Source organism: Oryzias melastigma, linkage group LG15 (assembly GCF_002922805.2).
Source record: "Oryzias melastigma strain HK-1 linkage group LG15, ASM292280v2, whole genome shotgun sequence".
Taxonomy (NCBI): domain Eukaryota; kingdom Metazoa; phylum Chordata; class Actinopteri; order Beloniformes; family Adrianichthyidae; genus Oryzias; species Oryzias melastigma.
Window position 1 is genome coordinate 14,568,376 of NC_050526.1, and position 24,891 is coordinate 14,593,266.

Below are 24,891 nucleotides of genomic sequence, written 5' to 3' on the forward strand. Positions count from 1 at the left end.
AAAAAAAAAAAAAAAAAAGGAGGAAAATATGAGCGCACTTGCTTGACTGCACTGTCCCACCTTTAATGTTTGACGACAGCGAATGACCCTCAGGCTAAGCGCCGCATCTGAGTCTGTGTGCGCGCATGTGTGTTTGTGAGTGCGTGCTTTGTTTGTTTTGCCAGCAGGCCGAGTCATTTTAAACAAACTTTTAATGGAAGTGATTTATTCATGATCCGCATGGAGGGAGCGTACGGAGCTCAACTGTGTGTATTGGTGTGGTTTCTAACACCACCACTGCCTGGAACATTGTTGCATAATGCACTTTCAGCCTCGCTTGGTTGGAGAGGGAGTGTGTGTGTGTCCCCTCCTTTTCCAAAATGTCAGATGTTAAGTGTTGTTGAGATTTCTCTGAACGCACAAAATAAAACAGACTTTCTGACTGACCTCACTTATCAGGGTGCTGTTCACAGAGGAGAGAAGGAAGCTCTTCAGTGGGGTAAAAAATTATTTAGTCAGCCAACAATTGTGCAAGTTCTCACACTTAAAAAGATGAGAGAGGCCTGTAATATTCATCATAGGAATAGCCAAACTATGAGACACAAAAACAACCAGATTTTAAAGAATTTCTTTGTCATCTTCTTTATGTTTTTTTTTTTTTTTTATGCCAGATGCTCTTCCTGACACAACCTTGTATTTGATCCGGGCTCGGGACCGGTATAGGAAGACCCAAACTTGGGCCCCTTTGTGGCTACATAGCCTTTGGCTACAGTCACATATCCCAAAGTCCCGTCACACAGCGACCTACATGCAAGTTTTACAGCAAAATCAGAAGGTGGTTGTGCGGCAGCATATGTAATCGGAAGGTGGCAGTTGTATTCTTAAACGCTGCGTGGTGGTTGCAGATATTTTAAGGAAAAATTAAAATTTTGTGGCAAAAGGACATTTTTTCTCTAAAAGTTGATATCAGTCAGTGGCTGCTCTGTCGCAGTCCAGTGACAGAGTGGCATGCCGCCATTACAAAATCAGGTGACAGCTGGGCGGAAACAGGTCGCTGGCAGCCAGAATTGCGGGCCAGCAGGAGTTCTGACTGGAGGATGTGTAAATGTCTCCGGACGGTGGCCATCCATATTAAAAGCCACCAGTCAGCTGGTAGCCCGGAAGTATAAAAAAAATAATAAAAATAAAAGGCTGGCCATTCTGCAAACCTGACTGCCGCAGACTACATTCATCACCAAAACAATCAGGTGGCATGAAATCTTAAAGATTCAACAGATACCATCCCATCATGTGGTAGCATTTGTATTTGTGACCGTAACATTTGGAACTACACTGGATTAAGCTCAACCCACCCCATGGGTAATAAACCTTGGATTCCCATGCTCCAGTCCTACTAGCAGCCAACTGAGCCATCCAGCCGTTACTGACTCTCTGCTGCTTTGCGTACCTTAAAATCTATTATCTCTCCACACTGAATGCAATTGGTGTCAAATTCATGTACTGTACAACTTCGTTGTTCTAACAAGCGTCAAAGTTGTTTCTTGACAGTTATCCAAAAGTCTGTTACCCCGAAGCTCCTGCTGCTCGTGTGGGAGGAGCTTCCGTCAAAAACTTTTGTCGAACTCGTCATGGAGGATGCGTATACTGAGATCAGGTTTATTAATTTTGAAGAGCTAAATAAAAGCATCGGTGCTCGTCTCTGAGCCTGGGTTCAGATGTAATCAGAAACTACACATTTTTACATTTTTATTTATGTTCAAAGATGTGGGAGTGTATATTTGTGGTTTGAAGTAGTTTATTTATGTTTTCTCAAATACGTTTAAATAAAAAAAAAGAAAAAAAAGAATTTTAGGCTTTTCATTTTCTTGTTTTTTTCCTGTTGTTTTTTTTTTCTGATCTGAAAAATGATCCGAATCAGGACCCTAAAATAGTAACACGATCCAAACTGTGAGTTTTGTGATCCGTTACACCTACTGCTCAATAAGAATGTCTACAGGAAGGAATTCCATGTTGTGGCGTGTTTGGGTGTAGGGAGGGGCTGACGGTACCTTCAGAAACGTATGCGAAGGGTTTGTTCCTGACAGACATCAACGTGGAAAGATTAAAGAACAGAGCGACGAAGGTCCCAACCAACAGGCGCCCGCTGAGGAGAGAAAAGGAAAGAGTTTGTGAAACAAAAATATGAGTAAGGTGTTTGGAAACAAAAATAATCACAACAATTATAATCTTTTGAAAAAAGATTATTTAGCAAATGAATTTATGTCCTTCCCTAATTAGACCATCAAGAGTTGCTTACCCATAAGCCCTACTCTGTTCTGAATAGTCCTGCTGTATGCCGATTTATTATTTTTGTACTTTTGGGGCCTGTATTTTATTTGTTTTGAACCCTAAAGGCAGTGGTTACAATGGGAAATTACAACGTGACCAGACTCTCAAGCCAACAAAGGTCAGAGAGAATCATCTGAAATGCATTTAGTCATTTTCTGGAGAACGGTGACTGTGGATATTTTCCCTCTAAAACTGAAACACAACAGAGCAGCTTAGAGCCTAATTTGGCACTCTTTTTCATTAATGACTTTGAAATCAACTCGGAGGTTAAGCAGCATGGCCACAGTACATTTACCTGCTTGATTTAATAGCTTTATTGGGAGACAAAAATATGGGACCCAGTAGTTTTACTAAAGGCTCCCCGATCTTTTCTGTTGTAATGCTTTGGCTGCCTTACAGCAACATACCTAACCTTATCAAAACCACATCAAAATTGAACTCAAACCAAGCTCTGTTGCATTGTTTTGCCGAAAGAAAAGCAAAACTATATAAGTGAGGAATAAAAATATGATTCTGCAAGTTATCCTCCGGAAAAGTTGAGAGTTCTACAATGTTCATCATCAACACACTTAGGCTGGGGGAGACAGAATGTTAAAATAGAATACAGGAAACAACATTGTTTCATTTTCAAATAATTTATTTGTACTATGGTACAAAAATTAAGTATTTAGTTTCAACAAACAAACAAGAACTCTGTTTCTTGCTGACTTGTTACTTTGCTAAGAAACTCTTCTATGCTCCACGTGTTAACTGTATAATTGCAACTGTTTGAACAGTATAAAAGGTACCCATTTACACCCTTCCGCTCTCTTTGGGGTCCAGATGACTCCAACCACATATTGATGTGTGATTCTTTCCATGACAAATGTGGACAAAGGTGGATAGGATTTTCTGTCTGCCATGGACATTAGTGAAACTCAAAAATCAATGATAAAAAAAAAGTTCAGTGCACTGTCTTGTGGGGCCCAGATGACCCCACTTTTAATGTAAACAAGCCAAGGAGAGTGGAAGGGTTTAAGAGTCAGACTGCAGACTTCTCTATCATGAGCAAGACCAAAGAGCTGTCAAAGGACACCAAGGACAGGACTGAACAGCTGAACAAGACCACCTGAACCAATCTACAATAAGCAAACAGTTTGGTGAAAAGAGCTCAACTGTTGAAGCAATTATTAGAAAATGGAAGAAATACTAACAATTACTGACAATCTCTCTTAAATGACATTAGATGACAAGTAATGGAAATACAAAAAAATGTTTAAAACTAGCTAAGCTAGAAAGCTAATAACTAACCTGCTATATGGGCCTATAAAGTTGGTAGAATTTGCATCAATGTCACTTCCAAAATTCCCACAAAGCTGTGACTGGGCCAAATTGTGCAAGTAGAATTAGTGAGCAGAGCAAGGTCAAACCTCTCCTCTGACCTTCAAAGAACTTTAACAAAATGATTTGTGTTGCAGGGGCTTGTGAGGTCTCTGCAAATGAAAGTTCTGTTATCAAAACACGGATCCCACAATGACTTACAAGACCATCAGTCTTTAATACAACAATCATTCCAGACAATCCATTTAGAGGACTAGAAACTGGTTCAAATAACAGGACTAAAAGAGCCGCTCAGCACTGAGCCACAACAACTCCGCTCGCTCAAAGAAGAGATTAAAGGAGAGGAGAATGATTGGGTCAGCCTTTCTGCCCAGCGGACACCTGTACCCCAGTCAGCAGCCGCCTCCTGTGCTGTCCAATCACATTAAACACGAGGAGAAAAAAGAAAGAGAGTGACAGGGTGAAAAAGGGTGAGATGTAATCCCACCACACATGACAGGTTTAAATCTCATAGTGTTTTAGGTTATCAAAACTATCCTTAATCTGTTTTCTTATGGGGGAGGATGGAGTGATCTGGAAACTTGTAACCAGAGGGAAAAAATATATTTTTAACTACAGTCAAAAGTCACTTTTTAAAATAAAAAAGCTAGGCATGTTTAATTTTTAAATCTTGTTTCTGTCAAACAATAACATTTAATTGTAATTTAAATTGATAACAATAAGCAGCCGTTAATGGATCTTGTCCCCAAGCCCTTCCAAAGGGCTGCTAGCTTCAGAAAAAGAGACTTTACGCTGGTCCTTCTTAGTGTGGAAAGTGGTTTTGTTGTTTCCTTACTATGTAGATGAGTTATCTTAACTCCTTGTGCTGGCACTAGTCTATTATTTTGATTATTGCAACAGATTTAACAGGCTTGAGAGTCTGCTTAATTAAACCTCTCTAAATTATCCAGAATACAGCTGGATGCCTTATTTTAATCAACCAAAAAGCACACAGCAGCTTCCTGGGGCATGTGGGAAACATGTCTGTTCTATCTTCAGTTGGGGGCTCGTCCGGGATCATCTGCACTTGTGAGACCTAACTTGAGGTTGCCTTTAGGTCAGTTGCTGTTTTAAGTTTGAATTTTTAAATGACATCAGATTTTAAGATCTAAAGTATCTCTATACATATGGCGAACTTTTTTTCATTGAAAAAGCATGAGCATACCTAATCCACACTGCAACCTTTGTAGAACATCTAAAACTATATTCAAATTGTCCCACTACTTTAGGATCTGAGTAATGTGACAATCAAGTTTTCCCTTAACTGCTAAACCAGGGGTGTGTATTGAACGTTTGATGATCTGTCACCAATAAGTCACTTGTCAGTCATTTACTGTTGTTGTTTTTTAAGGTGCAAACATTAAGCTTAGATAGTTGGAGAGAGTGAGACTGAGTTGAATGATTAACTGTGGAGACCCCAAAAGGGAGCAAACAAAAGGTGGAAAAGACTGAGCTCAGAGTTAAGAATGCAAAAATTAACTAAAGGGAGCAAGACGGAAAACAATAAAGTGACATAGCAAGATGTTAATCAGGCTTCTGAAAGATGAAAAGACTAAATTTGAAATAAGGATTTTTTTTCTTCATGCAGTTTAGAACGTTAGTGTTTTAACAGTGCCATTAATTTTACATTTGGTAGCAGACACAGTGCTCCATTAACACATCTTCAAACAAGTTATCGCATGTTTTGTGCTAAAAAGAAGTTGGCTCGACAGTGCACCCATCTGACATGTAATTTAGTTTTTGGTTATCATGACCCAGTTGCTTTCCTGCTCTGTTCTGATGGCAGCTGGGACTGTTTCGGTGTGTCTTTGTGTGTGTATACACACAACAAAAACATCCATTCTGTTAATTTAGCAGTGAGATGTGGGAATTAGTGTGTGGAGGGGTCGTACTTACGTGTGGACCTCAGGCTGCTCCATGAAGCGCTCCACGCTAACAAAACACAAACAAACACAGTAAACAAAAGTGGTCAGGTGGGACTCTGGAGCTGTAAGGGAGGAGGGTAAATGAATCAGTAGATGAGAAGAACAGACACAGTGACAGAACAAGACTAACTCTACAAACACACAGGAGTTAATGTTTTTCTTTGTAGCAGACACACTCAGGCATCAATTGTTGAGGAAAACATGAGGTCTGCACTGGGAGAAGTTGGACCCCACAAACAATCAGTACAGATTTCCTGGTGGGGGCAGCTCAGAGTTTCTACTTTACTTCTTTAAGTTTCCTCTTCTGACAGAGTATCATTATGTTTTCACTGAGTATTATGAATCAAAAAGCTTTATAAATAAATGTGTTTCTGCTTTCCCACAACAAGCTTAAATGGATCCCCCAATGTCAGGTGCAGATAGAATAAACATCTATTATAGCACCATAATCTCATTTTAATGGAAAAAAGAATTAAAAACTTTTGCTTAACATCACTTCTCCACTCTTAAGTTTTGAGGCAAAAGCCTGGACCATCTCCTGCTTCATGACTGTAGTCTTCTCTTTGGTCAGCAGGCTCTGGCATTGTTTGATTCAAAAACACAATTCAACAGCTAGGACTCACCCTGCTAATTCATCAATTATTGTTGCTTTATAAACCCAATTTTGTCTGATTCTTTTCCAAAGCCTTGAACACTGCATTAAAAATGGCGAGTTATCTGGTCACTGCTGCATTATGGTTGGAATATAAGCTTTTCTCATTAAAAACCTAAATTTTTATACTCCTCAACTCAAACCTCAATGGACTAAAACCTGACTGTTAACATTTGTTTATGATTTCTTTAGGTTTTGTTTTATTAATAATAATAATAATTGTTTATTATCAATATTTGAAGCTGTTTTTTGTCAGTAATTATTAATATAAACAATTTAATGTATTCATCCATGATTTATTACTGTAGTCAAGTTATTAAATGCCTGGTTCTTACATTGGCATTACAAATGCACAATCAAGAAAAATAATAATAAACATATTCAAAAATGTCCTTTATGTTTGTTTATGGTTTATTTCTTATTAAATTCTAAGCCACAGTCAGACCCTGGCCTTGTAAATTAAATACATTCAAAGAAAAAAATAAAATGATTGTTTCTGCTTTTTTCATATCCACACATACAGCCAATGGCTTCTGTCTTTAGAATGATCTGTGTGCTGTAGTCACATCTGACAAAAGAAACAAAACATTCTCAGTATATGACAGTCATTTGATTGTGTTGGGTGTCATGGGGGTGAACACACACCTCTCCTTCAGGATGAACAGAGCCCCCAGCTGGATGAGGACGGTTGAAGCAAACACAGCCAAAACCTCCAGCCTCTCAAACCTGAAGACAACAAGGCAGACAGAAACAGCAGTCAGCCATAACGTCACCAAGCAGCCAGTAAACAACCAGTAGACAACAGAATTGTTAGCCTCCTGAAACCATGTCATAATCCACTGATATTTCTTATTGAAAGTTTATCTAATCGGGGATTTTGTATATGAAGAACTCAAATAATAAACAAAATAAATCATCAAAAATGTTGGATAATTTAAAAATGGTTAGTAAGTTAGATATGCAATGTAAACATTTGTCAATTAATCATAGAAAATATTTAGATTTTTTTACAGCTAAAAAGCAAAAAAAAAAAAGAATGTATTCTCTGTCAAGTTGAAGTTAAGCTAAGTGGATACATTTTAAAAATAACTCAACACTGCTTATCCCTTTCTGAGTTCTAAGACGTCACTGAAATTTTACAATAAATCAGTCATTTTTTCCAATAATTACAACATCACATTATCTGCACAACATAATCTGATTACTCCTATTCATGTAAAGGTATATGGTAAATACAGAGCTAAATAAAATACAAACATGGAGGGATTACAATAAATTATCCTTAAACATAAACAAAACAAAAGATTTTTTTTGGTAACCATTATGCTAACGCAGAGTTGTCATTTAAAAGAAATAATGGGACAATTGGGAACGTCATAGAAATCAAAGTCTTAGGGATAATTATGACGACAAACTAAGCTGGAAACAGCATATCAGACACGCACATACATGCACATACATAGATTTATTTTTAACTTAATCAGCAGTGCGTAGCGATAATTACTAGATTAATGTGATAGTGCATTTTTGATTATAATCAATGCATGGTGTGTGATTTACAATGTGTAAGGATGTTATCTGGATTAATAAGAAATTGTATTTTGATGATAATCAGTTATTACATATACGTTACATAACGTGTGATTGATGTTACTGTTTCTTGAAATTAAGAAATAATGTTTTATAAGTCTAATCATCAACAAGCTCTTCAATTTGCTACTGGGAATACATGTATATATATATATATATATATATATTAAAACATGTTTTTACATTTGATCTGATCAGAACCAGATTACATAGCTATACAAAACTGTAAAATAAAGTAACTAAGTAGGGGTCGGATTTTATAAATACGCTTCTTCCCACTCCTTTTCAAGCAATCAATCAAACTCTACTTGACCTTAGTTAATAACTGCGGTATTTAATGAATCAAATGTGACAGAAGTGTGTTTTTGTCTGTTTTCTATTTTCTAATCTAAGAATTCCAGTATTTCTGTAATGAGTTTGAAATATTTGTGTGTTTTGTCCTGTATTTTTCACAATCTAGGCTTGAAATAAACCAAATCAATCAATCATATACATATAACTGAAATGGTGTAAAAGTGTTTTCTAATGACAATCAATAAGCTATCAATTTTCTGATCATCATCGTGTAGCAATGATAACTGGATTAATGTGAAGATGTACTGTCATGATAATCAATGAGCCCAACATATCTGTTACATGACCTGTAATTCATAATAATGTCTACTCCAAAGATATAAGAATGTTTTCTGTGCATAATCAATAATACACACTATTTTGTTACTTTTTCTTTTCTTTTTTTTTTTTATCTTCAACTTGTCCTGTTCAACAGCTGAGCAAACAGATGCGAGCTGAGAGCCTCCTGTGTTAGACAGATTGTACTATCATAACACAACCCCTTTTGTATTTTATGCTAAACTTTATTTATATTGATTATGTTTATATCGTTTTTTCTTTTTTGTTGGACAGCACGGAAAAGAAGAAGGGGGAGGGCACAAAAGAAAGGTACAAGAGGGGGTTTAGAGAGAAAAGAAGATGGTAACAGAGGGTAATAAGATCATAAAACAACCAGGAATAAATAGCACAGAGAGTGTATGTCCCAGCCCAGCCAGAAGAGCAGCCCCCCCACCGCGCCAGGAGGGCCAGCGCAAACTCAGGTCTGCATCCCATTTAGTTATTGGAATTGAAATGTTATTATCAAGGTTTCATAAGAGTTAGTATATTTTTAAGATAATCTTATTCATTGAAAAATTAAACAAAGATGTAACTAGTTCTGGTAATTTTAAGTCATTATCATTGAGAATAATTCACATGATATTCACAAAGGTTTTTTTTTTTTTTTTTTAACGAAACCTAAAATGTTTGCATTGATTGCTCCTTCAGTTTGTGTAAACCCCTCAAAAATAATGCAATACGTTTGTAAGTTAGCCATATTTGAATGTTTTAGTCAGCCATGTCTAGTCCTGTGTTGTCTTCTCCACCACTGATGTCTGATTTTGGCTTTAATCCAAAAATTAATCAATAAAAAAAAACTCACTGACTAAATTTGATGGGCATGGCGGGCCTTCAATTAAATATTGTATGAGATATTGTGAGCTGCCATGACTACCTGCTGTTATGAGACTGATAAGTGTTTGAGTGCGTGTATGAGACCATTGCAAAAAAAAGGGTGGGGGTGCATTCCTAAGCGCTTCATTAAACCAAGAATTTGGGCTAGGAGTAGCACGCAACCATTCAAAGACTGCATTACTTCATTATATTTAGAATATTTCTTATTGTGATTCACAGAGATCAGCTCCCGCACCTATAGAAGACGTGCATGTGCTTCAATGATACACAGAAAACATTCAGTTCAGTTTGTTTGGGTCACAAGATTTTCATAAATACTTAAAACTAACAGAAGTATGGCTATTAGAAAATATTGTTTTAATGTTGTAATGCTTCTTGATATTGGGATAATTTATGAAATACTGGTGTCAGTGATGACATATTTGATTGATTTTATGGTTTAATGCACATTTAAGGTTTGTCTCTATCTTAACCCTAGAACACTTTCGCTATAAAAAGTTACACCATCACCTTTGCTGGGTAATTGGGTATAAAATACCCAATAAAAAGTATTTCTCATAAAAAATAAATCAAGCTATGACAACACATGCTTAATTAGAGTAGTTTTCTTTTATTTTAGACTGTGCTTTATGCAACAAAATGGGAAAAAAAAGCATAGGAAGATCCTAAGAACATGCTTGAAAATGACCTAAAAAAGTAGGAATTTGAGAAGAAAAAATTCCTAAAAAAATAAGTAATACTGTATACTTGGCCTTTGGTTGACTCATTCCTGGGACATGTGAGACTTTACCCAGGGACCCATGACACTCAAAAAATGCTACAAATTAAAAATAATGTAAATACTTTTGCTCGGGTGAAAATTACCCGGCAATAGTGCTCTAGGGTTAAAGGAATAGCAGAGACTTAGCGAAATGTTTTAAAAACTTAATCCAATCAATTAAGAATATGTAGGCATATTTCTACTTACTTCATTGAATAAACGTATTTTCTCAATGATCATAAAGTTTAGTGAAGCATCAGCAAAAAGAGCTGCCACAGAAGAATCTCGATAAATATTGCTGAACGACACTTTTTACTGTTTCAGCTCTAATTTTGATCAAACATTCATAAAGAAAAGGTTCAACTTCACCCCTCTAATAAAACTGTCATAAAAACTTCCCATCATCCACGGAAACAATGAAACTGTGGTTGTGCCTAAGTGTAAGGTCAAATCTCAACAATTCAGGTCTGCAACTCTGACATGTAGTGCCACAGCAGTTGCTGACCCTTGACCCCAACATATGGAGAGCAGCTTTGTCCCAGTTAGCGTTCTGCTGAGCTAATGGGGATAACTCAACACTAACTGTGATCTAATGGCCCGCATAACAAGACTCTCCAAGTCTGTGTCTACGCTAAATGAAGCGCACCATGGATTAATACAAGAGACATGGTCACACACGAAGAGGGTAAGGGCGGCCGCTGAAGAAAACAAAGAAAAACTGTGTCAAAACAACAACGGATCAGGAGCTGCGAGCTGCCACGCTATGACATGTGCTCTACAGATCTGATGGTTTGATCCATTTTAATTATTCTAATGGACACTGAGAAATATAGAGAGATAGATTAATAGGAGGGCGCTACAGAGAGAGATATTAATGGAGTGTGTTGGATAATTTCCAACTAAGACATGGAGCGAAAAGTGCAGGATCACCAGAGAAACTAGTATCATAGGGTTAGGCACAGAAGAATAACAGTTTAAAGACCCATATATAAATCATATATTTTGTGTTTTTAACATGTTCTTGTGACATTTTTCTCACTATGGAGGACATATATTCAGAAAATTTACATTTAAATTGCATTTCTGATTATTTCTTTATCAAAATCATTGTGAATCAGGAGCAGAAGACAAAATGCTTTTGGAAAAAGCTTCTATTTGTGACAGAAAATACGTTGGGAGGGCCACAAGCTCCCTGTTCCGCTTCATTCTGACGTCATCTACTTGTAGACAAATAGATCCATGTACGTTCTTATTTTCCTCGTCCGAGCTGGCATCTGGCTCAAAACCGTACGGCTGAATAGGCCTATTTTTGTTGCACTGGTATTGTTAGATTGGGGGTGTGAGGGGCTGTAAGCTAATAAGGGAGTGTGTAAACAGAGAGCTCTCGGTTATGGGTGACTGTAAGGGGGTTAGGGTTGTCCCATGCCAACTGTCCTGCCTACAACTCAGAGGTGAATATCTAAAGAACAACTGCCCCTCTGCAGAAACTAAGCAGGAACAAAAAGCCTCATTCCAGCATGGGATAATGCTGTAGAGTTTAACCAGTTACTGTTTTGCTTTTTACAATGTTGTGACTGTTGCTGAATGTTAAACAGTGTGTTATTTTTAACTGATTTATTAAACCGGGAAAACCAAAGCTATCACTGACCAGCGATTTCCAGTACATTTTTTTTCTTGAGTTTGAAAAATAATAGGATTCATGATGCAGTAACTGCCATGGATGGGCAGCAAAAGTCTACCTGCTCCACTGCTTTTTAATTTTTTGCTAAAAACAGCATAATCACAATTAAAAGACCACTTTACAACAGATAGGACATATAATTGGAGAACATATAATTGGAGTGGGACTTTAACCACATTAGACTCCACTTGAAACTTAACCTTTGTTAAACCTTAAGCTTTGTTCGATAGGAGCAAATTATGGGACAACAGTGTAAGCAAAGATACCCAAACTTCCCTCTCCCCGGCCACTTCCTCTGGGGGATCCTGAGGCATTGCCAGACCAGCCAAGAGACGTAGCCTCTCTAGTGTGCCTTGTGTCCTCCCCTTAGTCTACAAGGATTAAATGTCCCCGAGTAAGTCTTCCCAAGGTCCAATACTCTCATAGCAGTCCTCACAGCACATCACAGTGGGATTGGTTGATTGCAGTCTCAAAATCAAAAAAAAAATATTTAGATTGGAAGAGCGAATGTCCATGAACCCTCCACAAAGTTATGAACGGTTTAAACCTGGTCTTCTGTTGCACGACCAGGACAAAAAACGCATCGTTTCTGAATCTGAGGTTTGATTATTGGCTTTACTCTCTTCTCCAGTACTCTCAAACAAATTTGTTGCCTGGTCAGACTTTCTTGGGATAGCCAAGAAGTCAGTTGTAACAAACCTTCTGGTTCCCCTTCTTTAAAAAATAATTAAGAAATACTACCCCACATTGAATATTCATGGTTGCTGTCTCTCAAAGCCATGCAATGCAGCAGAGACTTATCAACCAAATCAGTCCCAAAGTATCCAAAGACAAGAGGTACTGGGTGGAGGGACTTCATCCATCCAAGGTGTTTTGCCACCAAGGAGCTCCTCAACTACCCCAGTGTTTTCAGCCAAGCTGACAGCTCCATTCAGGAATCCCTAGCCTCAGCTTCCTCTACAGAAGGCATGTAACCAGGGTTGAAGGGATACTCGAGGATTTTTTTCTGTCTCTCAACTAATCTCTAATCCAAGGAAACGGCTATCCACCAGCACCAAAAGTGGTGCCAGCAGGAAAACTTTGGCAGCGTTAAACACTTTGTCAGAATATCTTTGAGACCAACCCATAATCCTCCTCCATGGTCTCACTGAACTTTTCTACGCAACAAGTTTTACCCTTTCACAGTTGCTTGGGTCGCAGCTTACTTGGACTACTTGGACCCGGTCAGCTGCCTCAGGAGTCCATAAGCCAGTCAGGCTTTTCAGCTTGATGGCAGCCCTAACCTCTGATGTTCACCACAACCCGTTTGGAAATGGCAATCACAACAGGTACCAGAGAACTTACAGCCACAGCTCCAAACAGCTGCAGAGAACAATGCTTCTTCAGAAAAAAAGGAAAATAGGAGAAAAAGATCTTTTTTACGTCATGAATTTGTTTTATTAACTGTAACCTTCCACTCAAAGGAAGTGTTGTCAGTCAAACTCTGAGGTCTACAAAGACCTTTTAGCCATCCATCAACAACTGCCAGGTTAAACATAGTGTTTTGTTTCAGCTTACAGTAGTGTTAAAGTGCTCTTCAAAGGAAGAGTTATAGCTTAGTCGAGCTTTATTTCATCATCCTTCTGGCCTCGTTATTCATACATGCCAGAGATGTCACATCCTGTCAAAATAACGGTAAACGTAAAACTAAAAAGTGGCTCAAAATCACCTCAAAGCAAACTAGTGGGTGATTTAAATTCCTTTGTAATCAATCTATAATCAGTCATTGGTTTTGTGAGTGTAAAAATAACATCTGGAGAACTAAGTGTAGAGGTGATGCAAATCCTAGACTGTCTTCGATGGGAGGGAAGGGTTTTCCATAGGGGTGTCGAATTATCACATTAATCGTGATTAATTAATTACAGACAAATTAGCATGTTACTTTTTTATCTCTTTAATCTCCTTTTTTAATGTATAACTACTGTTGTGTTCTCAGATTTTAAAAAACAGAGGTCCAACTACTTCCTATTCCAACTCAGCTGAAACATGTTTTACATTCCTCTCAGTGTATGTCTTGTTGTCTGAGCGCACAGCATGCGTCCCGCGCCTGTCGCTTCTGTGACATAATCAATGTGAGACTTGTAGTTCTTAACAGAATTTACCCAAAGCAATGCTACAACCCCACAAGTCATTATTGTGTTAGGCATGAAGCCTGACAAGGTGTTTATTATCAAACTGAATTTGTTTAATAAGTAACATAAGTATGGTATTAATAGGACGTTTCTGGCCAATGTTCTTTGCTTAAGTGTTCATTGTTCGTTCACTGTTCATTCATCACTATAAACAACCCCAAAGCGGTTTTGATCCATTCACACATTTCTGAGTATTCGTCTAAATACCTGCGCTCTCAACAGCAGCCCCTCCCATACCCATGAAAACTAGCGGGTCCTCAATAGCTTAAATCATAAGTTGAGAACCGCCACCCCAAGGCAAACACAAACACTTTCTCCACGAAGCTAGTGCTGATCAGCGTTTTACTTACGGTTATGAAAAGAGTTTGCAAAAATAACTAATGTTTCATAAATAATTTGCTTTTTAGTGTTTCAAAGGTAATATATGATCATGATACGGATATAGTTTACTCTGAAAGACTAAAGAAAAGAGGCCCTTTAAATTAGAGAACTATGAACCTTATGTTTTGTTATTGTTTTTTTTTAATCCCCATTGGTGGTGTAAAAGTAAATGTAAGAATTCTGTTATAAGAACACTTCATAACCACCTTTTTTTTTATAGTATTTTGATTTTTTACTGCCACACAATGTCACAAATTCAAAAAAACTTTCTCAACATGAGGCTTTTCACAGCAGTCGTTAGGATAGATTGAAAACAGATTAATTTGATTAATTAATTACAAGTCATGATTAATTAATTGAACAAAAATGTATTGCATGACACCAGGGGTTGTCTTGACTGTGTCACCATCAACTTTGACCTGTATATATTTCTGTTTTCTACCTCATCTTGATTAAGTTGTACTGAAATGCATTTGTGTATGTCAGTGAAAACTGTGCACTTAACAAATTCAAGAATCTTGAATCTATCTGGATAAAACCTTCATCAGTCCAGAGACCACCATCATCCACATAAACATGGATGTGGGTTCTCATCTGCTACGTTTAATGGTCCTCTGTCAGTAAGGGCAACTTTTATCCCACTGTGTGATGGGAGTAATGAGTGGATTAACCTATATGTGTATGGAAATATTGTTTTATGAAAATCATAATCCCTAAAGTTCAGTAATCTTGTGTTTGTATCATCAAAACAAATACTGAGAGAGTAAATCATGTCCATGGTGGCAAGGCGATACACCTCCTGCTGGCTGCTTGTGCCTATCCATCTGTGAAAAATACAAATAATAAAACTGATCTGTCCTCTAAGCAATCAGGATATAACAGAGCCCTGCAACAGAGCTGCAGGAGCGAGCCGATTCTGTGCCGCTGATGTTATTAAACTGCTGCAGTCTGTGCGGGCTGAGCGGCTTTTGCCTCAATAAGTGGTCCGCGGAGCTTACTGGGTTAAACTCCTGGCTGGCTGTCAGTGATCTAATAGCCCGCCCGAGAGCTTGAGCGCGAGCTAAATGAAACGCTTTGTGGATTAAAACAACCGTGAGCAAGTCATAATATAGACGAAGACGGTGGACAAAAGCTGCTAATGCACAGAGAAATAAACATGCAGAACATGTTCAAATTAAAGATAAAAATTGATATCTAGATGTAAAAATGTTAAGAATATTTAAGTAAAAAAAGTGCTATGCTAAGACAAGCAAGCATTAACCATTAGGGCAATTTATGTATTGAAACAAGAATGAAGAGGCAAAGGAAGACTACAAACACATAGCTGCTAAACTGGACAACAGGATTCTGAGAAATTAACATTTAATTAACAATTGAGAGATGCAGCTCAGGGACTTCCAGAAGTGTACCCAGGAAAGAACTGAATTACTTTAAAAGCTGAGCAAAAAAATCTTAAACAAAACAAGAACAAAAATGTTGACGGTTGCATCGGATTGAATGTGTAAAACTTAAGAGAACTTGAAAAAAAAAGTATAAACTTTTGTATTCCTAAATAAAGCACTGAAGTATGTTTATTCTTTTAACAAATATGATTAAACATGGCTTGGAAACAACTAAATATAAATAGTGTCTTGTCAGCGCAAATCTGTAATGAGGCAATCTTTTTCTAAAAGAGTAGAGTAGTATGTCACTTAAAGATCCACTTAGATGAAAATGTTTTTGGGAGTTTTTAACATGTTCTTGTGTCATTGTTCTGGGAGTACATTGCATTTTTGAGTATTTATTTTTTCAAATTGTTGCTAAAATCATATTTGTTATGTAGAAAATATGCTGGGGACCCTTCTCCGCTTCATTTTGATGCATCCACTTGTAGACGACTAGATCCATGTAAGTCTTTGTATTCCTCGTCTCAGCTCATATCTGGCTCGATACTGAACAGCTGGATAGCTCCAATACTGCTTGGCATTTTTGTTGCACCGGTGTAACAAAATTCCTACATGTTTATTCTAGTTAAATTTAAGACTTTTTATGACCGTATATATATCAAAAGTTAAGACCAATTTCTCAGACTATTTTTGACAAAATCATAAAAATAAATAAAAAAAGTCAGTGCAGATGGTGCCCAGGCACAAGCAGGGAGCTAGCTAGCACCCGCTGCTTCAAAAGCATTAGCAGCTGGCTGGATACCTATTCCATCCATGCTGTGTTTACATTTACATTTCCCTATGATCAAAACTGTAGTTTCTTGCCTCGTTTGCAGTCTGTGTTGCAATGCTTTAGTGTAGTGGTCCCCACCTGCGGACCGGTGCCGGTCCATGGATCCCTTGCCACCGGGCCGCGGAAGAACTAATAAATTATACACCTTTTTCGTTTTTTTGTTAATGAGATGGAAATCTTTTATTTTGAAAATTGACCAGATTCTCTCGATTAGCTTGAGCACTAAAACCAGTCTGGCGGCATGTAACACAAGAAAAGTTGCATGTGGAAACTTTCTTTGCAGATGGATGGGATAAGTTTTTAGTTCTTAGCCACTGTAGACTCCCCACCCCCCACCCCCGAACTGTGGTAAAACCCCCATGAATTGACCGGTCCGCAGCCACAAAAAGGTTGGGGAGCGCTTCTTTAGTGCACTCTAACTAATGGTTCTGCCGCTCTTTATCTGATGAAAAAATGCATGGGTGAAACAGCAACATTTTTAAGGCTCAGACATAAAAATTCCGCAATTTTTCAAAGTTTTTTAAGTATTATTTTAAATTCATAACTTCAATATTTCTAAGACTTTTTAAGTTCAAGTTAGGTCTATTGAAAAATATATTGCATGATATAAAGCCAGATAAAATTGCTTTCATCTAAACCCACAGTGCAAACAGACAATAATAATGACAATTATCATTTTAAAAAAATCAGTATCTAATGTACAAAATATACAACAGGAAGTATCTACAAAAAAGACAGAGCAAAAAGACCCAGGGGGGAACCATGGGTAATGTTAGATTGGGAATTTGATGGGCTAAAATCTATCAGGAAAGTATGTAAACAGAGAGCTCACAGTAATAGGAAGTGGGAAGTAGTTGCTCTGCGCCAACGATCTTGAAAATAACCCAACGGCAAATTTCTAACAAACTCCTGTTGCTCTGCTCTCTGCTGAGAGTATATCCAAGAAAACGGCAAGTTTTTGGATTGTTTTGCTTAAAATGGAATGACCAGAATTAAAAAAAACACCGGGAAAACTTTAAAAATAGATCCCAATATGATTAGAATGGGACTTCAAGACCATCAATGACCATTAGCTACCATTGAAACAATCAAAACTGTCACAACAGACCTGCAAACATTTATTATTTTCACAACCAAACATCTCTTTGCATGGCTGCATTTTGAAAAACGTGAATCAATACGACAGCAGCAAGCGTTTTATTGCATTTTATGGCGCGAGCACGCGTGGAACCGAACAAAACCCCCTATGGCACAGACACCTGCAGGCTGATCTGCTGTCCGTGTTTGCAGACAATGTGGCGTGGCCAACGCTCACAGACGACCTCCATAAAGCATCCCGCAGTTTGGGCAGTTAGTTTGCATGCTGTGGGGTCAGAGGTCAAGCTCTGCTCCGAACCTCCTGTGGTTCCAGCAGCAGAGCAGCCGCGTCCTTCCTCTGGATAGGAGGATGGTCCACCATCACGCTTCTATGACCACTTTGATCACGCACGGGAGCGAAGAGACGGGGCACTTTTCCACGTTTCGACTAAATAAAATGATCCACTGTCAAACATCAGGAGATAATTTTAAACATATTTACTAGTTATTATTTAAAAATAAATGATTTAAAGCTTTTTAAAACGGTATGTTTTGGGTATTGGCAATCAGGTAGAGGAGAAGATAATTTTTCACATAAAAAGAGGAAATATATGATTTTTTTTCTTAAATTTAGTTTTAAAAAATGTAGTTACAACAAGTTTTATTGGATTCGGTTAAAAACAAATGCAGAAACTGAAGCAAAAAAGTAAATTCATTCCCTCTAAAAAGAAACAACCTTTTCTTCTAAATGCGATCGTTTCTTTTCATTTCAGTTCTTCTTAAACAAAACTACAAGTTGCAAACATTCAAGAACCCAAGACAAAAGTGGCGTGGACTAATTCCTGGTAAGACTCGTGCTTCTGCAGGGCTTAAAGGAGTCGGAAGCTGGTAAAATCTGCCGCTGAGCCACCGCAAACTGGAAGCCCATTAGGACACATACGCACTCACAAAGCAATAATACGCTCAAATGAACACAAATAGTACACGAGGATTCCCACAGAAGAGCATGGCCTCACGCACACACACCCACACACATGCATTATGAGACTCAAGTGAGGCTGAAAAGCAGATTTCCACTCGATCAACACTTTTCCCAATGCTGGGGTCGGGGGTCACATGTCAGCAGCAAATGCACCGTTTGGCCACTTTACTGACACAAATACCAACACTAATTGAAGCCTGTGTCTTTGTGTGTGTGTCTGTGCGTGTGTGTGGTTATGGGATGGCTTTAAATAAAAGCTACCAATACAAACAGCCTGGAGCTGCAACCAGCCTTTTTGCCCCTTGCTTTTTGAGAGCATTTTAGTTGGTTAAGATTTGTATTTTAGTTACTTCTTTATCATGTAATTTGTACTTTTTATTCTTTTGTTTTGTCTGTTAGTTATTTAGTGTCGTTCCCTGCCCTCTAGAATAACAAGACACACAGAACAAAAGTAAAATGTACGTTAAAAATTTAGAAAAACTCAGAATATTAAGAGAGACGTTTGTCTTCTCTTTTGTTTTAAGCTAAAAAAAAAAAAAACCTCATTAGTGTTCCGGCATCTTCTCACAGGGAAAAGTGGCTTGCTCTTTCAAAGCTGCTCACAAAGTGTTGCATGTCAAAGCTGCAGGACTGGAGTCACGTTTCCAAAGCTTTAAGCTGACTCAGTCTGTTTGTGGCACAGTGACCCTAATCATGATGCTTCCACCGCATGGTTACCAATTTTCCTCCCAACGTAACATTGACAACCACATTTACAGGCTCATTTTGCTCTAAAAAAAGAGAAAAAAATTTATTCTAGATAATAATATACCGAGATGGACATGTTCATCCATGTTGCACAAATAGGAATATTTCTGTGGACATTTCTATGAATACCATGACTATGTAGTGCATTCATTCTTTAATTCAACCTGAAAAATAAACATAATTCCAGCGGATTCTGTTGCAGAGAACAGCGACTTTGGGTTGTTATTCAAAACTTTACATGAGTTTGAATGTCTTTCAATTGTACAATCAAAGAAGCAAAATAATTATCCATCTTTGAGCATCATCGATACTCTGATGAATATTAACCACTTACAATAAAATCAGGAACTGCTTTAACGTTATCATCTTTAAGGTCCGCTTTTGCTTCAACAAGAAGACTGACAGCGAGCAAAACTCACAAACTCACCCAAACGAGTAGAACTGACTGGGCTTCTTCATCGTCACCCAGGAACTGATGAGACAGGTGATCAAACTGCAGGTGAGGGGGGAGGGTGGGGGTGATGGCAGGAAAACGAGGATAGAGAACAATAATTGATCCGATGGAAGGAGACAGACTGCAAATAAGACGTGTCCCTGAGAGACGAGTGGCAGATGAAAAGAAACAGCAGAGAGGTCAGCTGAAGTTCAGCTTCTCTCGACTCTCATTCACTTTTATCCCAATGAAGTCAAGAAAACAGTGAAAGCCCATGCATGTATTTGATATAGAAAGTGAAGCTTTATCTGATAAACAGAAGTTAGAGCACTTACCTGAAGAGGTCAAAGATGGTGAGGTACGTGTAAGCGGTTAAAGCTGGAAGAAAAGAAAAATGGAAGTCAGTCGCTGGTCAGAGTCCAGTTCATGGTACAAGAAAAACATTAGACGAGGGAATGTTTAATAAACCACTTTAAGTCAAGGCTTAGTCACAACTGTCCTTATGGGTGGATACGGGATGTCTGCGGGTGAAAAATGGGCAAACTTGTACAGAGCATGCATGCAGGTGGCCCATACAAACTGTTATGGTCATAGAGCGCTCATTCAGCCTGTAGAGCAAAACTGTGAACACATTCTCATTCCCAAATCGTCACATTTTGATGCATGGTTAAAGACCTTTCCGCGTCAAAAATGTATCTTTTGGGTGTCCCTAACTTGTTGTTTTTTGACGTGGTGGCTGTTGCAATTAAATCATAGCTCCCCAACCTCCGGGCCGCAAACCGGTACCAGGATGTGGACTGCACAAGTATCCTAACCCCAACCGTACTGCAGATCAGTACGGGTACCATACGCGGCACTAGACGTGGACCAGGCTAGGGTTCGGGTCGAGGTACCAGCTGTGTGCATTTGTGCACGGTCAGAAAGGGGCAAGTATTCGCACCTTACTGAACACTAGAGTGTGACATTAGGGCACGGTACAACATCAGCCATATGTCATAACTGTTTGTAACTTACATAAGCCTTACAAATACTTCATGATGCATTTACCCCACATAACAATGGTATGATCCATTTTCATGACGTCCTTTGAGGTGGCCGCACAAGCACAAGAGAACTGTAAAACTACAGTTACACCAAGCATGTGATGCATGTTCAAAAACGCACTAAACATGGGTTCTGGAGAGCCCATGGTGTTCTCACGAAATCTTGGTCCAAGCTTTTTTTTTTTTATCATTCTCTATTCCGATGCATGAAAGATTAGTCATAGAATTCCAGCCGCACAAACCGCACTTTTTCATTTCTCCATTGTGTTCAATATTGAAACGGTCTGTATTTTCATAATTAAAAGTGACACCATCCAAATGTCACTATCAAGTCAGAGTCCCTGATTGGTCAAAGTTCAACCTGATTTAACTTTCAATGTGTGTTCAATGGCTGTGCGATTTGTACAAGGAGCCTAAAAAGAGGATTTTGAGTGTGAAAGCCCGAAATGCATATTTACACACGTCTACAGATTTTTCATTGGAAGTGAATGCTTGAACGTGCGTTGCTGAAGGCAGCGTGAGCGTAGCTTCAGACAAACCTGCATTTTCCTTAAGGTGCAACCGCTCCTATCTACAACCCTCCAACAGTCCGTCCCAAAAAAAAGTACCCGTACGAGTCACATAGGGGGGCTTGTGACCAAGGTATCACTGGAAAAATTCAGTTTCTCTTTTTCCTGTTTTTTAATGTAACTGAATGGGATTTGTAAGCCACTGTTTTGGACTGAAATGTTCTCCTCTTGTTGCGACACAGAAAGCTTCTGCTGAGACAGGCTCAGACTGAGGCTTGGAGAGAGGCCAGAGCGTAAGCTGAGAGGTTAGCTAGCAACTAAACCAATCAGTCGGTCAACCAAAAAGTTAATGAGTGGGTTACCCAGTTGGGTAGTGGCGTGGCTTAAACACAGCAAACTTGCCTGTCAATCTATCAACCTGTCTCCCTGCAAATGCATCTGTCTGTCTGTGTGTCTGTAGGTCTTAGCGCCTGCCAGCCAGCTTTCTGTAATCAGGCTGTGTTGCGGGGGGGCGGCGGAGGATTAGAGGAGCTTTGTGCTGAGAGGAACATTTTGTTTCCCCACTTCCAGCGTCCATGTTGGCCAACCTGACGCCCCGTAATCCTGACAGAGACGGCCAGCGGCAAAGAGCCGCAGAGACAGACAGGCTGACAGACAGACAGGCAGGACAGAGACTGAGTGACAGATCGACAGACAAAGGAGCTCAGAGGAGGACAGATGGATAGATGAAACATCGACGCAGGAAGACAGGAACAGAGAGAGACAGACGACTGGAGATGTGGACAGACAAGGGAAGAAAGAGCGTCAGGGATCAAGAACTGCTGAAAAGTTAAAGGCCCAATTGCGTTTTCATGAAATGTAAATGGGTTATATTTAAACAAACATGGCAGAATAGATCCACGGTGGGCTTGGGAGATTACAGAGAAATAAGAGCCGATCTGCTGGAGGTTAATCAACCTCAGTGTGAACACAGCACTGAAACACAAAGCTGGACAACAGAGCAGCGCGCCATCTGATAATCTGGTGCTGCTTCAGAGAATTACTCCCAGTAAAGGAATTAAATGATGCAGTGAGAATTGCAAGAAGAACTGGACCGTTCAAATACAGCCGTTTCTACTTTAAAAAGATGGACCCCTCACCCTGTCATAAAAACACAGGAAACAAGCCCAACACAAGAGCATAATTTTTACATCAGAACAATGTTTTCTCCTGTTCTTTCCATTTGATGAAATACTATTCTTCAAAATGTAAAAAAAAACAAACTGTAAAAATATTTAATATTTTCCAAATATACCATAAGAAATCATAAATCAAAAGATTTTGAAACTGAAATATATCTTTACCCATTCTGCTGCATTATAGCATAACATTTAGCTGTTTTTTGCATTTATATTAGGGGGTTGCAAAGATTTATGTTTATGGCATCAATGTTTCATAGCTCAGTCTGAAAAATGTAAATAAAGACAAACAGATTTAATTAACATAAGGAATCTGACAGACATAGAGGATTAAGAGAAAAACTGTAACTTAAGTTCTGACATGACGTGGCCAAAGTCTGGACACAATTCTGTCAGATTAAAGGGGATCTATTTTTTGTGTGTTGTGGGTTTTGGATTAATACTTTACTACAATGTTCTGTATTTAGAAACTACATGGGCTGAATGAACCCTGTAACAGACTGGCAACCCATCCAGCGGGTGTCCTCCCTTTGCCAAATAGTAACAGGGATAGGCTCCAGCAGCCCCATGACTCTTAAAAAGAATTCAGCAAGTTAAGAAAATGGATAGATTGATCTTTCTGAGTACTGTACTTTTTCAGACCAGAAGGCTCACTTAAAATCCATTAATTTTTTTCAAAAATGATCTTATTTGTTTGTGCTTACCGACCTTGAACCAATTTCCTGTGATAAACGGTTCTCAAGAATCTGTTGTTTGAATAGGACTTTAATAAAGTATGTTGTTCATTGATGGCTGAAGCATTATGGGTACTGTAGCTTTGCAAAGTCATATGTATTGAGCATCAACATAATAAACTGAAAAAAATAATGTATCGTTTTGTATTGTATGTCTAGCAACTGTGCATTAAAGATTGGTAAATCTGTCATGTTACACTCTCTTGTAAATGTCTGTTTATTGCAAATAGAAGAATTCACATAAATGACAACCTTTACAAGGAACTTCCCACCAAGCTCTCTGACCAATCCCTTGTCTCTAAGCCCCTCTAGGCATTTTAGGTCGTGTTGTCATATCATTTTGTCTGACTTTCATGTCTTGTTTAATTAGAACTCCTTAAACAACTTTTATTATAATGCTGAACTGGATACAAAGAGGTTTGCTAAATAGAAGGGGGACCACCTGTGAGTCTAGTAAAGAACCAATTGTTAGCATTAATTTATATGCATAAAAAAATCAAATGTTAACTGAAAACTGGCTTGTAGAAATGGACTAAATAAATGAACTGTAGTGTCATTTTGCAGTTTGGTATTGTCTGAGGCCACAATGGGACTTTCAGGCCTTAAATTTCATGTCAAAAACATGAAAGATTTGTCCGGAGTGAGTTAACAAAGCTTCACAGCAACAGCTGGTTTAACGTATTAAGATACCGTTGAAGAGTTTAAACTAAAATAATTAGTATCCTTTAGTTTTGTTGTTGTTTTGTCAGAGAAACAGAGTTTTTGGTTAGACTGTTTTATTCCTAAGTACGATATATGTTTAATGAACATAGTACTTTAATTGCTGTTTTAAAGGCTATAGGATGACTTATTTTCCTGCCCTAAAAAGCTATTTTGATCAATTATATGGTATTGCAACATTCAATAATGTTTCTTAATATTTTCTATTTTTAAAATTAATTTGGGAGCTTCAACCATTGAAGATACCTGGGAATATGTCAGTGCTAAAATTAGGAATTGCTTGGTTATTAATGTAAAATTGTTCTAGATTGCCAAAATTACCCCCCCCCCCAAAAAAAAAAAAATGAACCCACCCCAAAATCTTCATAGAGATGCTTAAGAGACGCAAAAGACACCAAAACCAAACTTTTACAGCACAATAAACCAAAAATTCACATTTTTACAAAAGGAATCGTTACATCTTTAGGAACATGTTATATTCAAGAACTGACCTATTTAATTAAGAAAAATGTTCAAAGTACAGTTAATATGAACTGACAATCTTTATTTTCTTCTACCTAAAACAAGACAGGGGTCTCTGTTATGGCCGACAGACAAAACTGTTTAAAGTTAATGTCCGAGTTTTTAAAACAAGAAAATAGGCAATAGTAGGGATACTGCGACAAACTTGCCATATAAATGTTTGCTTTTTTATACTTTCATTTTGCTCAAAAGCATCCTGCTTTTGCTGAATCCATCTTTTTTTTTTCATAAAGCGTCTCGTCTCTTCTGGAAGATCAATGAGTCTCAATTTCACCGTGTTGTGTCGAATTAAAAGCAGCAGACAATAAAAGCAATAATAATACAAAGGCTGACATCACAGTGACCCTGAAATGGGCCGGACCAAATCAATAAGCGGGCTGAAATTTCCAATCGTCTT

At 38.2% G+C, this 24,891-nt stretch overlaps 1 protein-coding gene across 1 annotated transcript in view; it reads right to left on the reverse strand.

Annotated features, from left to right (window-relative positions):
* slc30a6 (solute carrier family 30 member 6) overlaps nt 1–24,891 on the reverse strand; it is a 76,694-nt gene that overhangs the window by 20,316 nt on the left and 31,487 nt on the right. The window contains exons 5-9 of the mRNA XM_024297383.2: nt 20,124–20,166; nt 19,783–19,848; nt 6,889–6,969; nt 5,563–5,598; nt 2,028–2,122 (exon numbers count right to left, since the gene is read on the reverse strand). Of these exons, the coding sequence (XP_024153151.1) occupies nt 2,028–2,122; nt 5,563–5,598; nt 6,889–6,969; nt 19,783–19,848; nt 20,124–20,166 (321 nt within the window). The remainder of the gene's footprint in view (nt 1–2,027; nt 2,123–5,562; nt 5,599–6,888; nt 6,970–19,782; nt 19,849–20,123; nt 20,167–24,891) is intronic.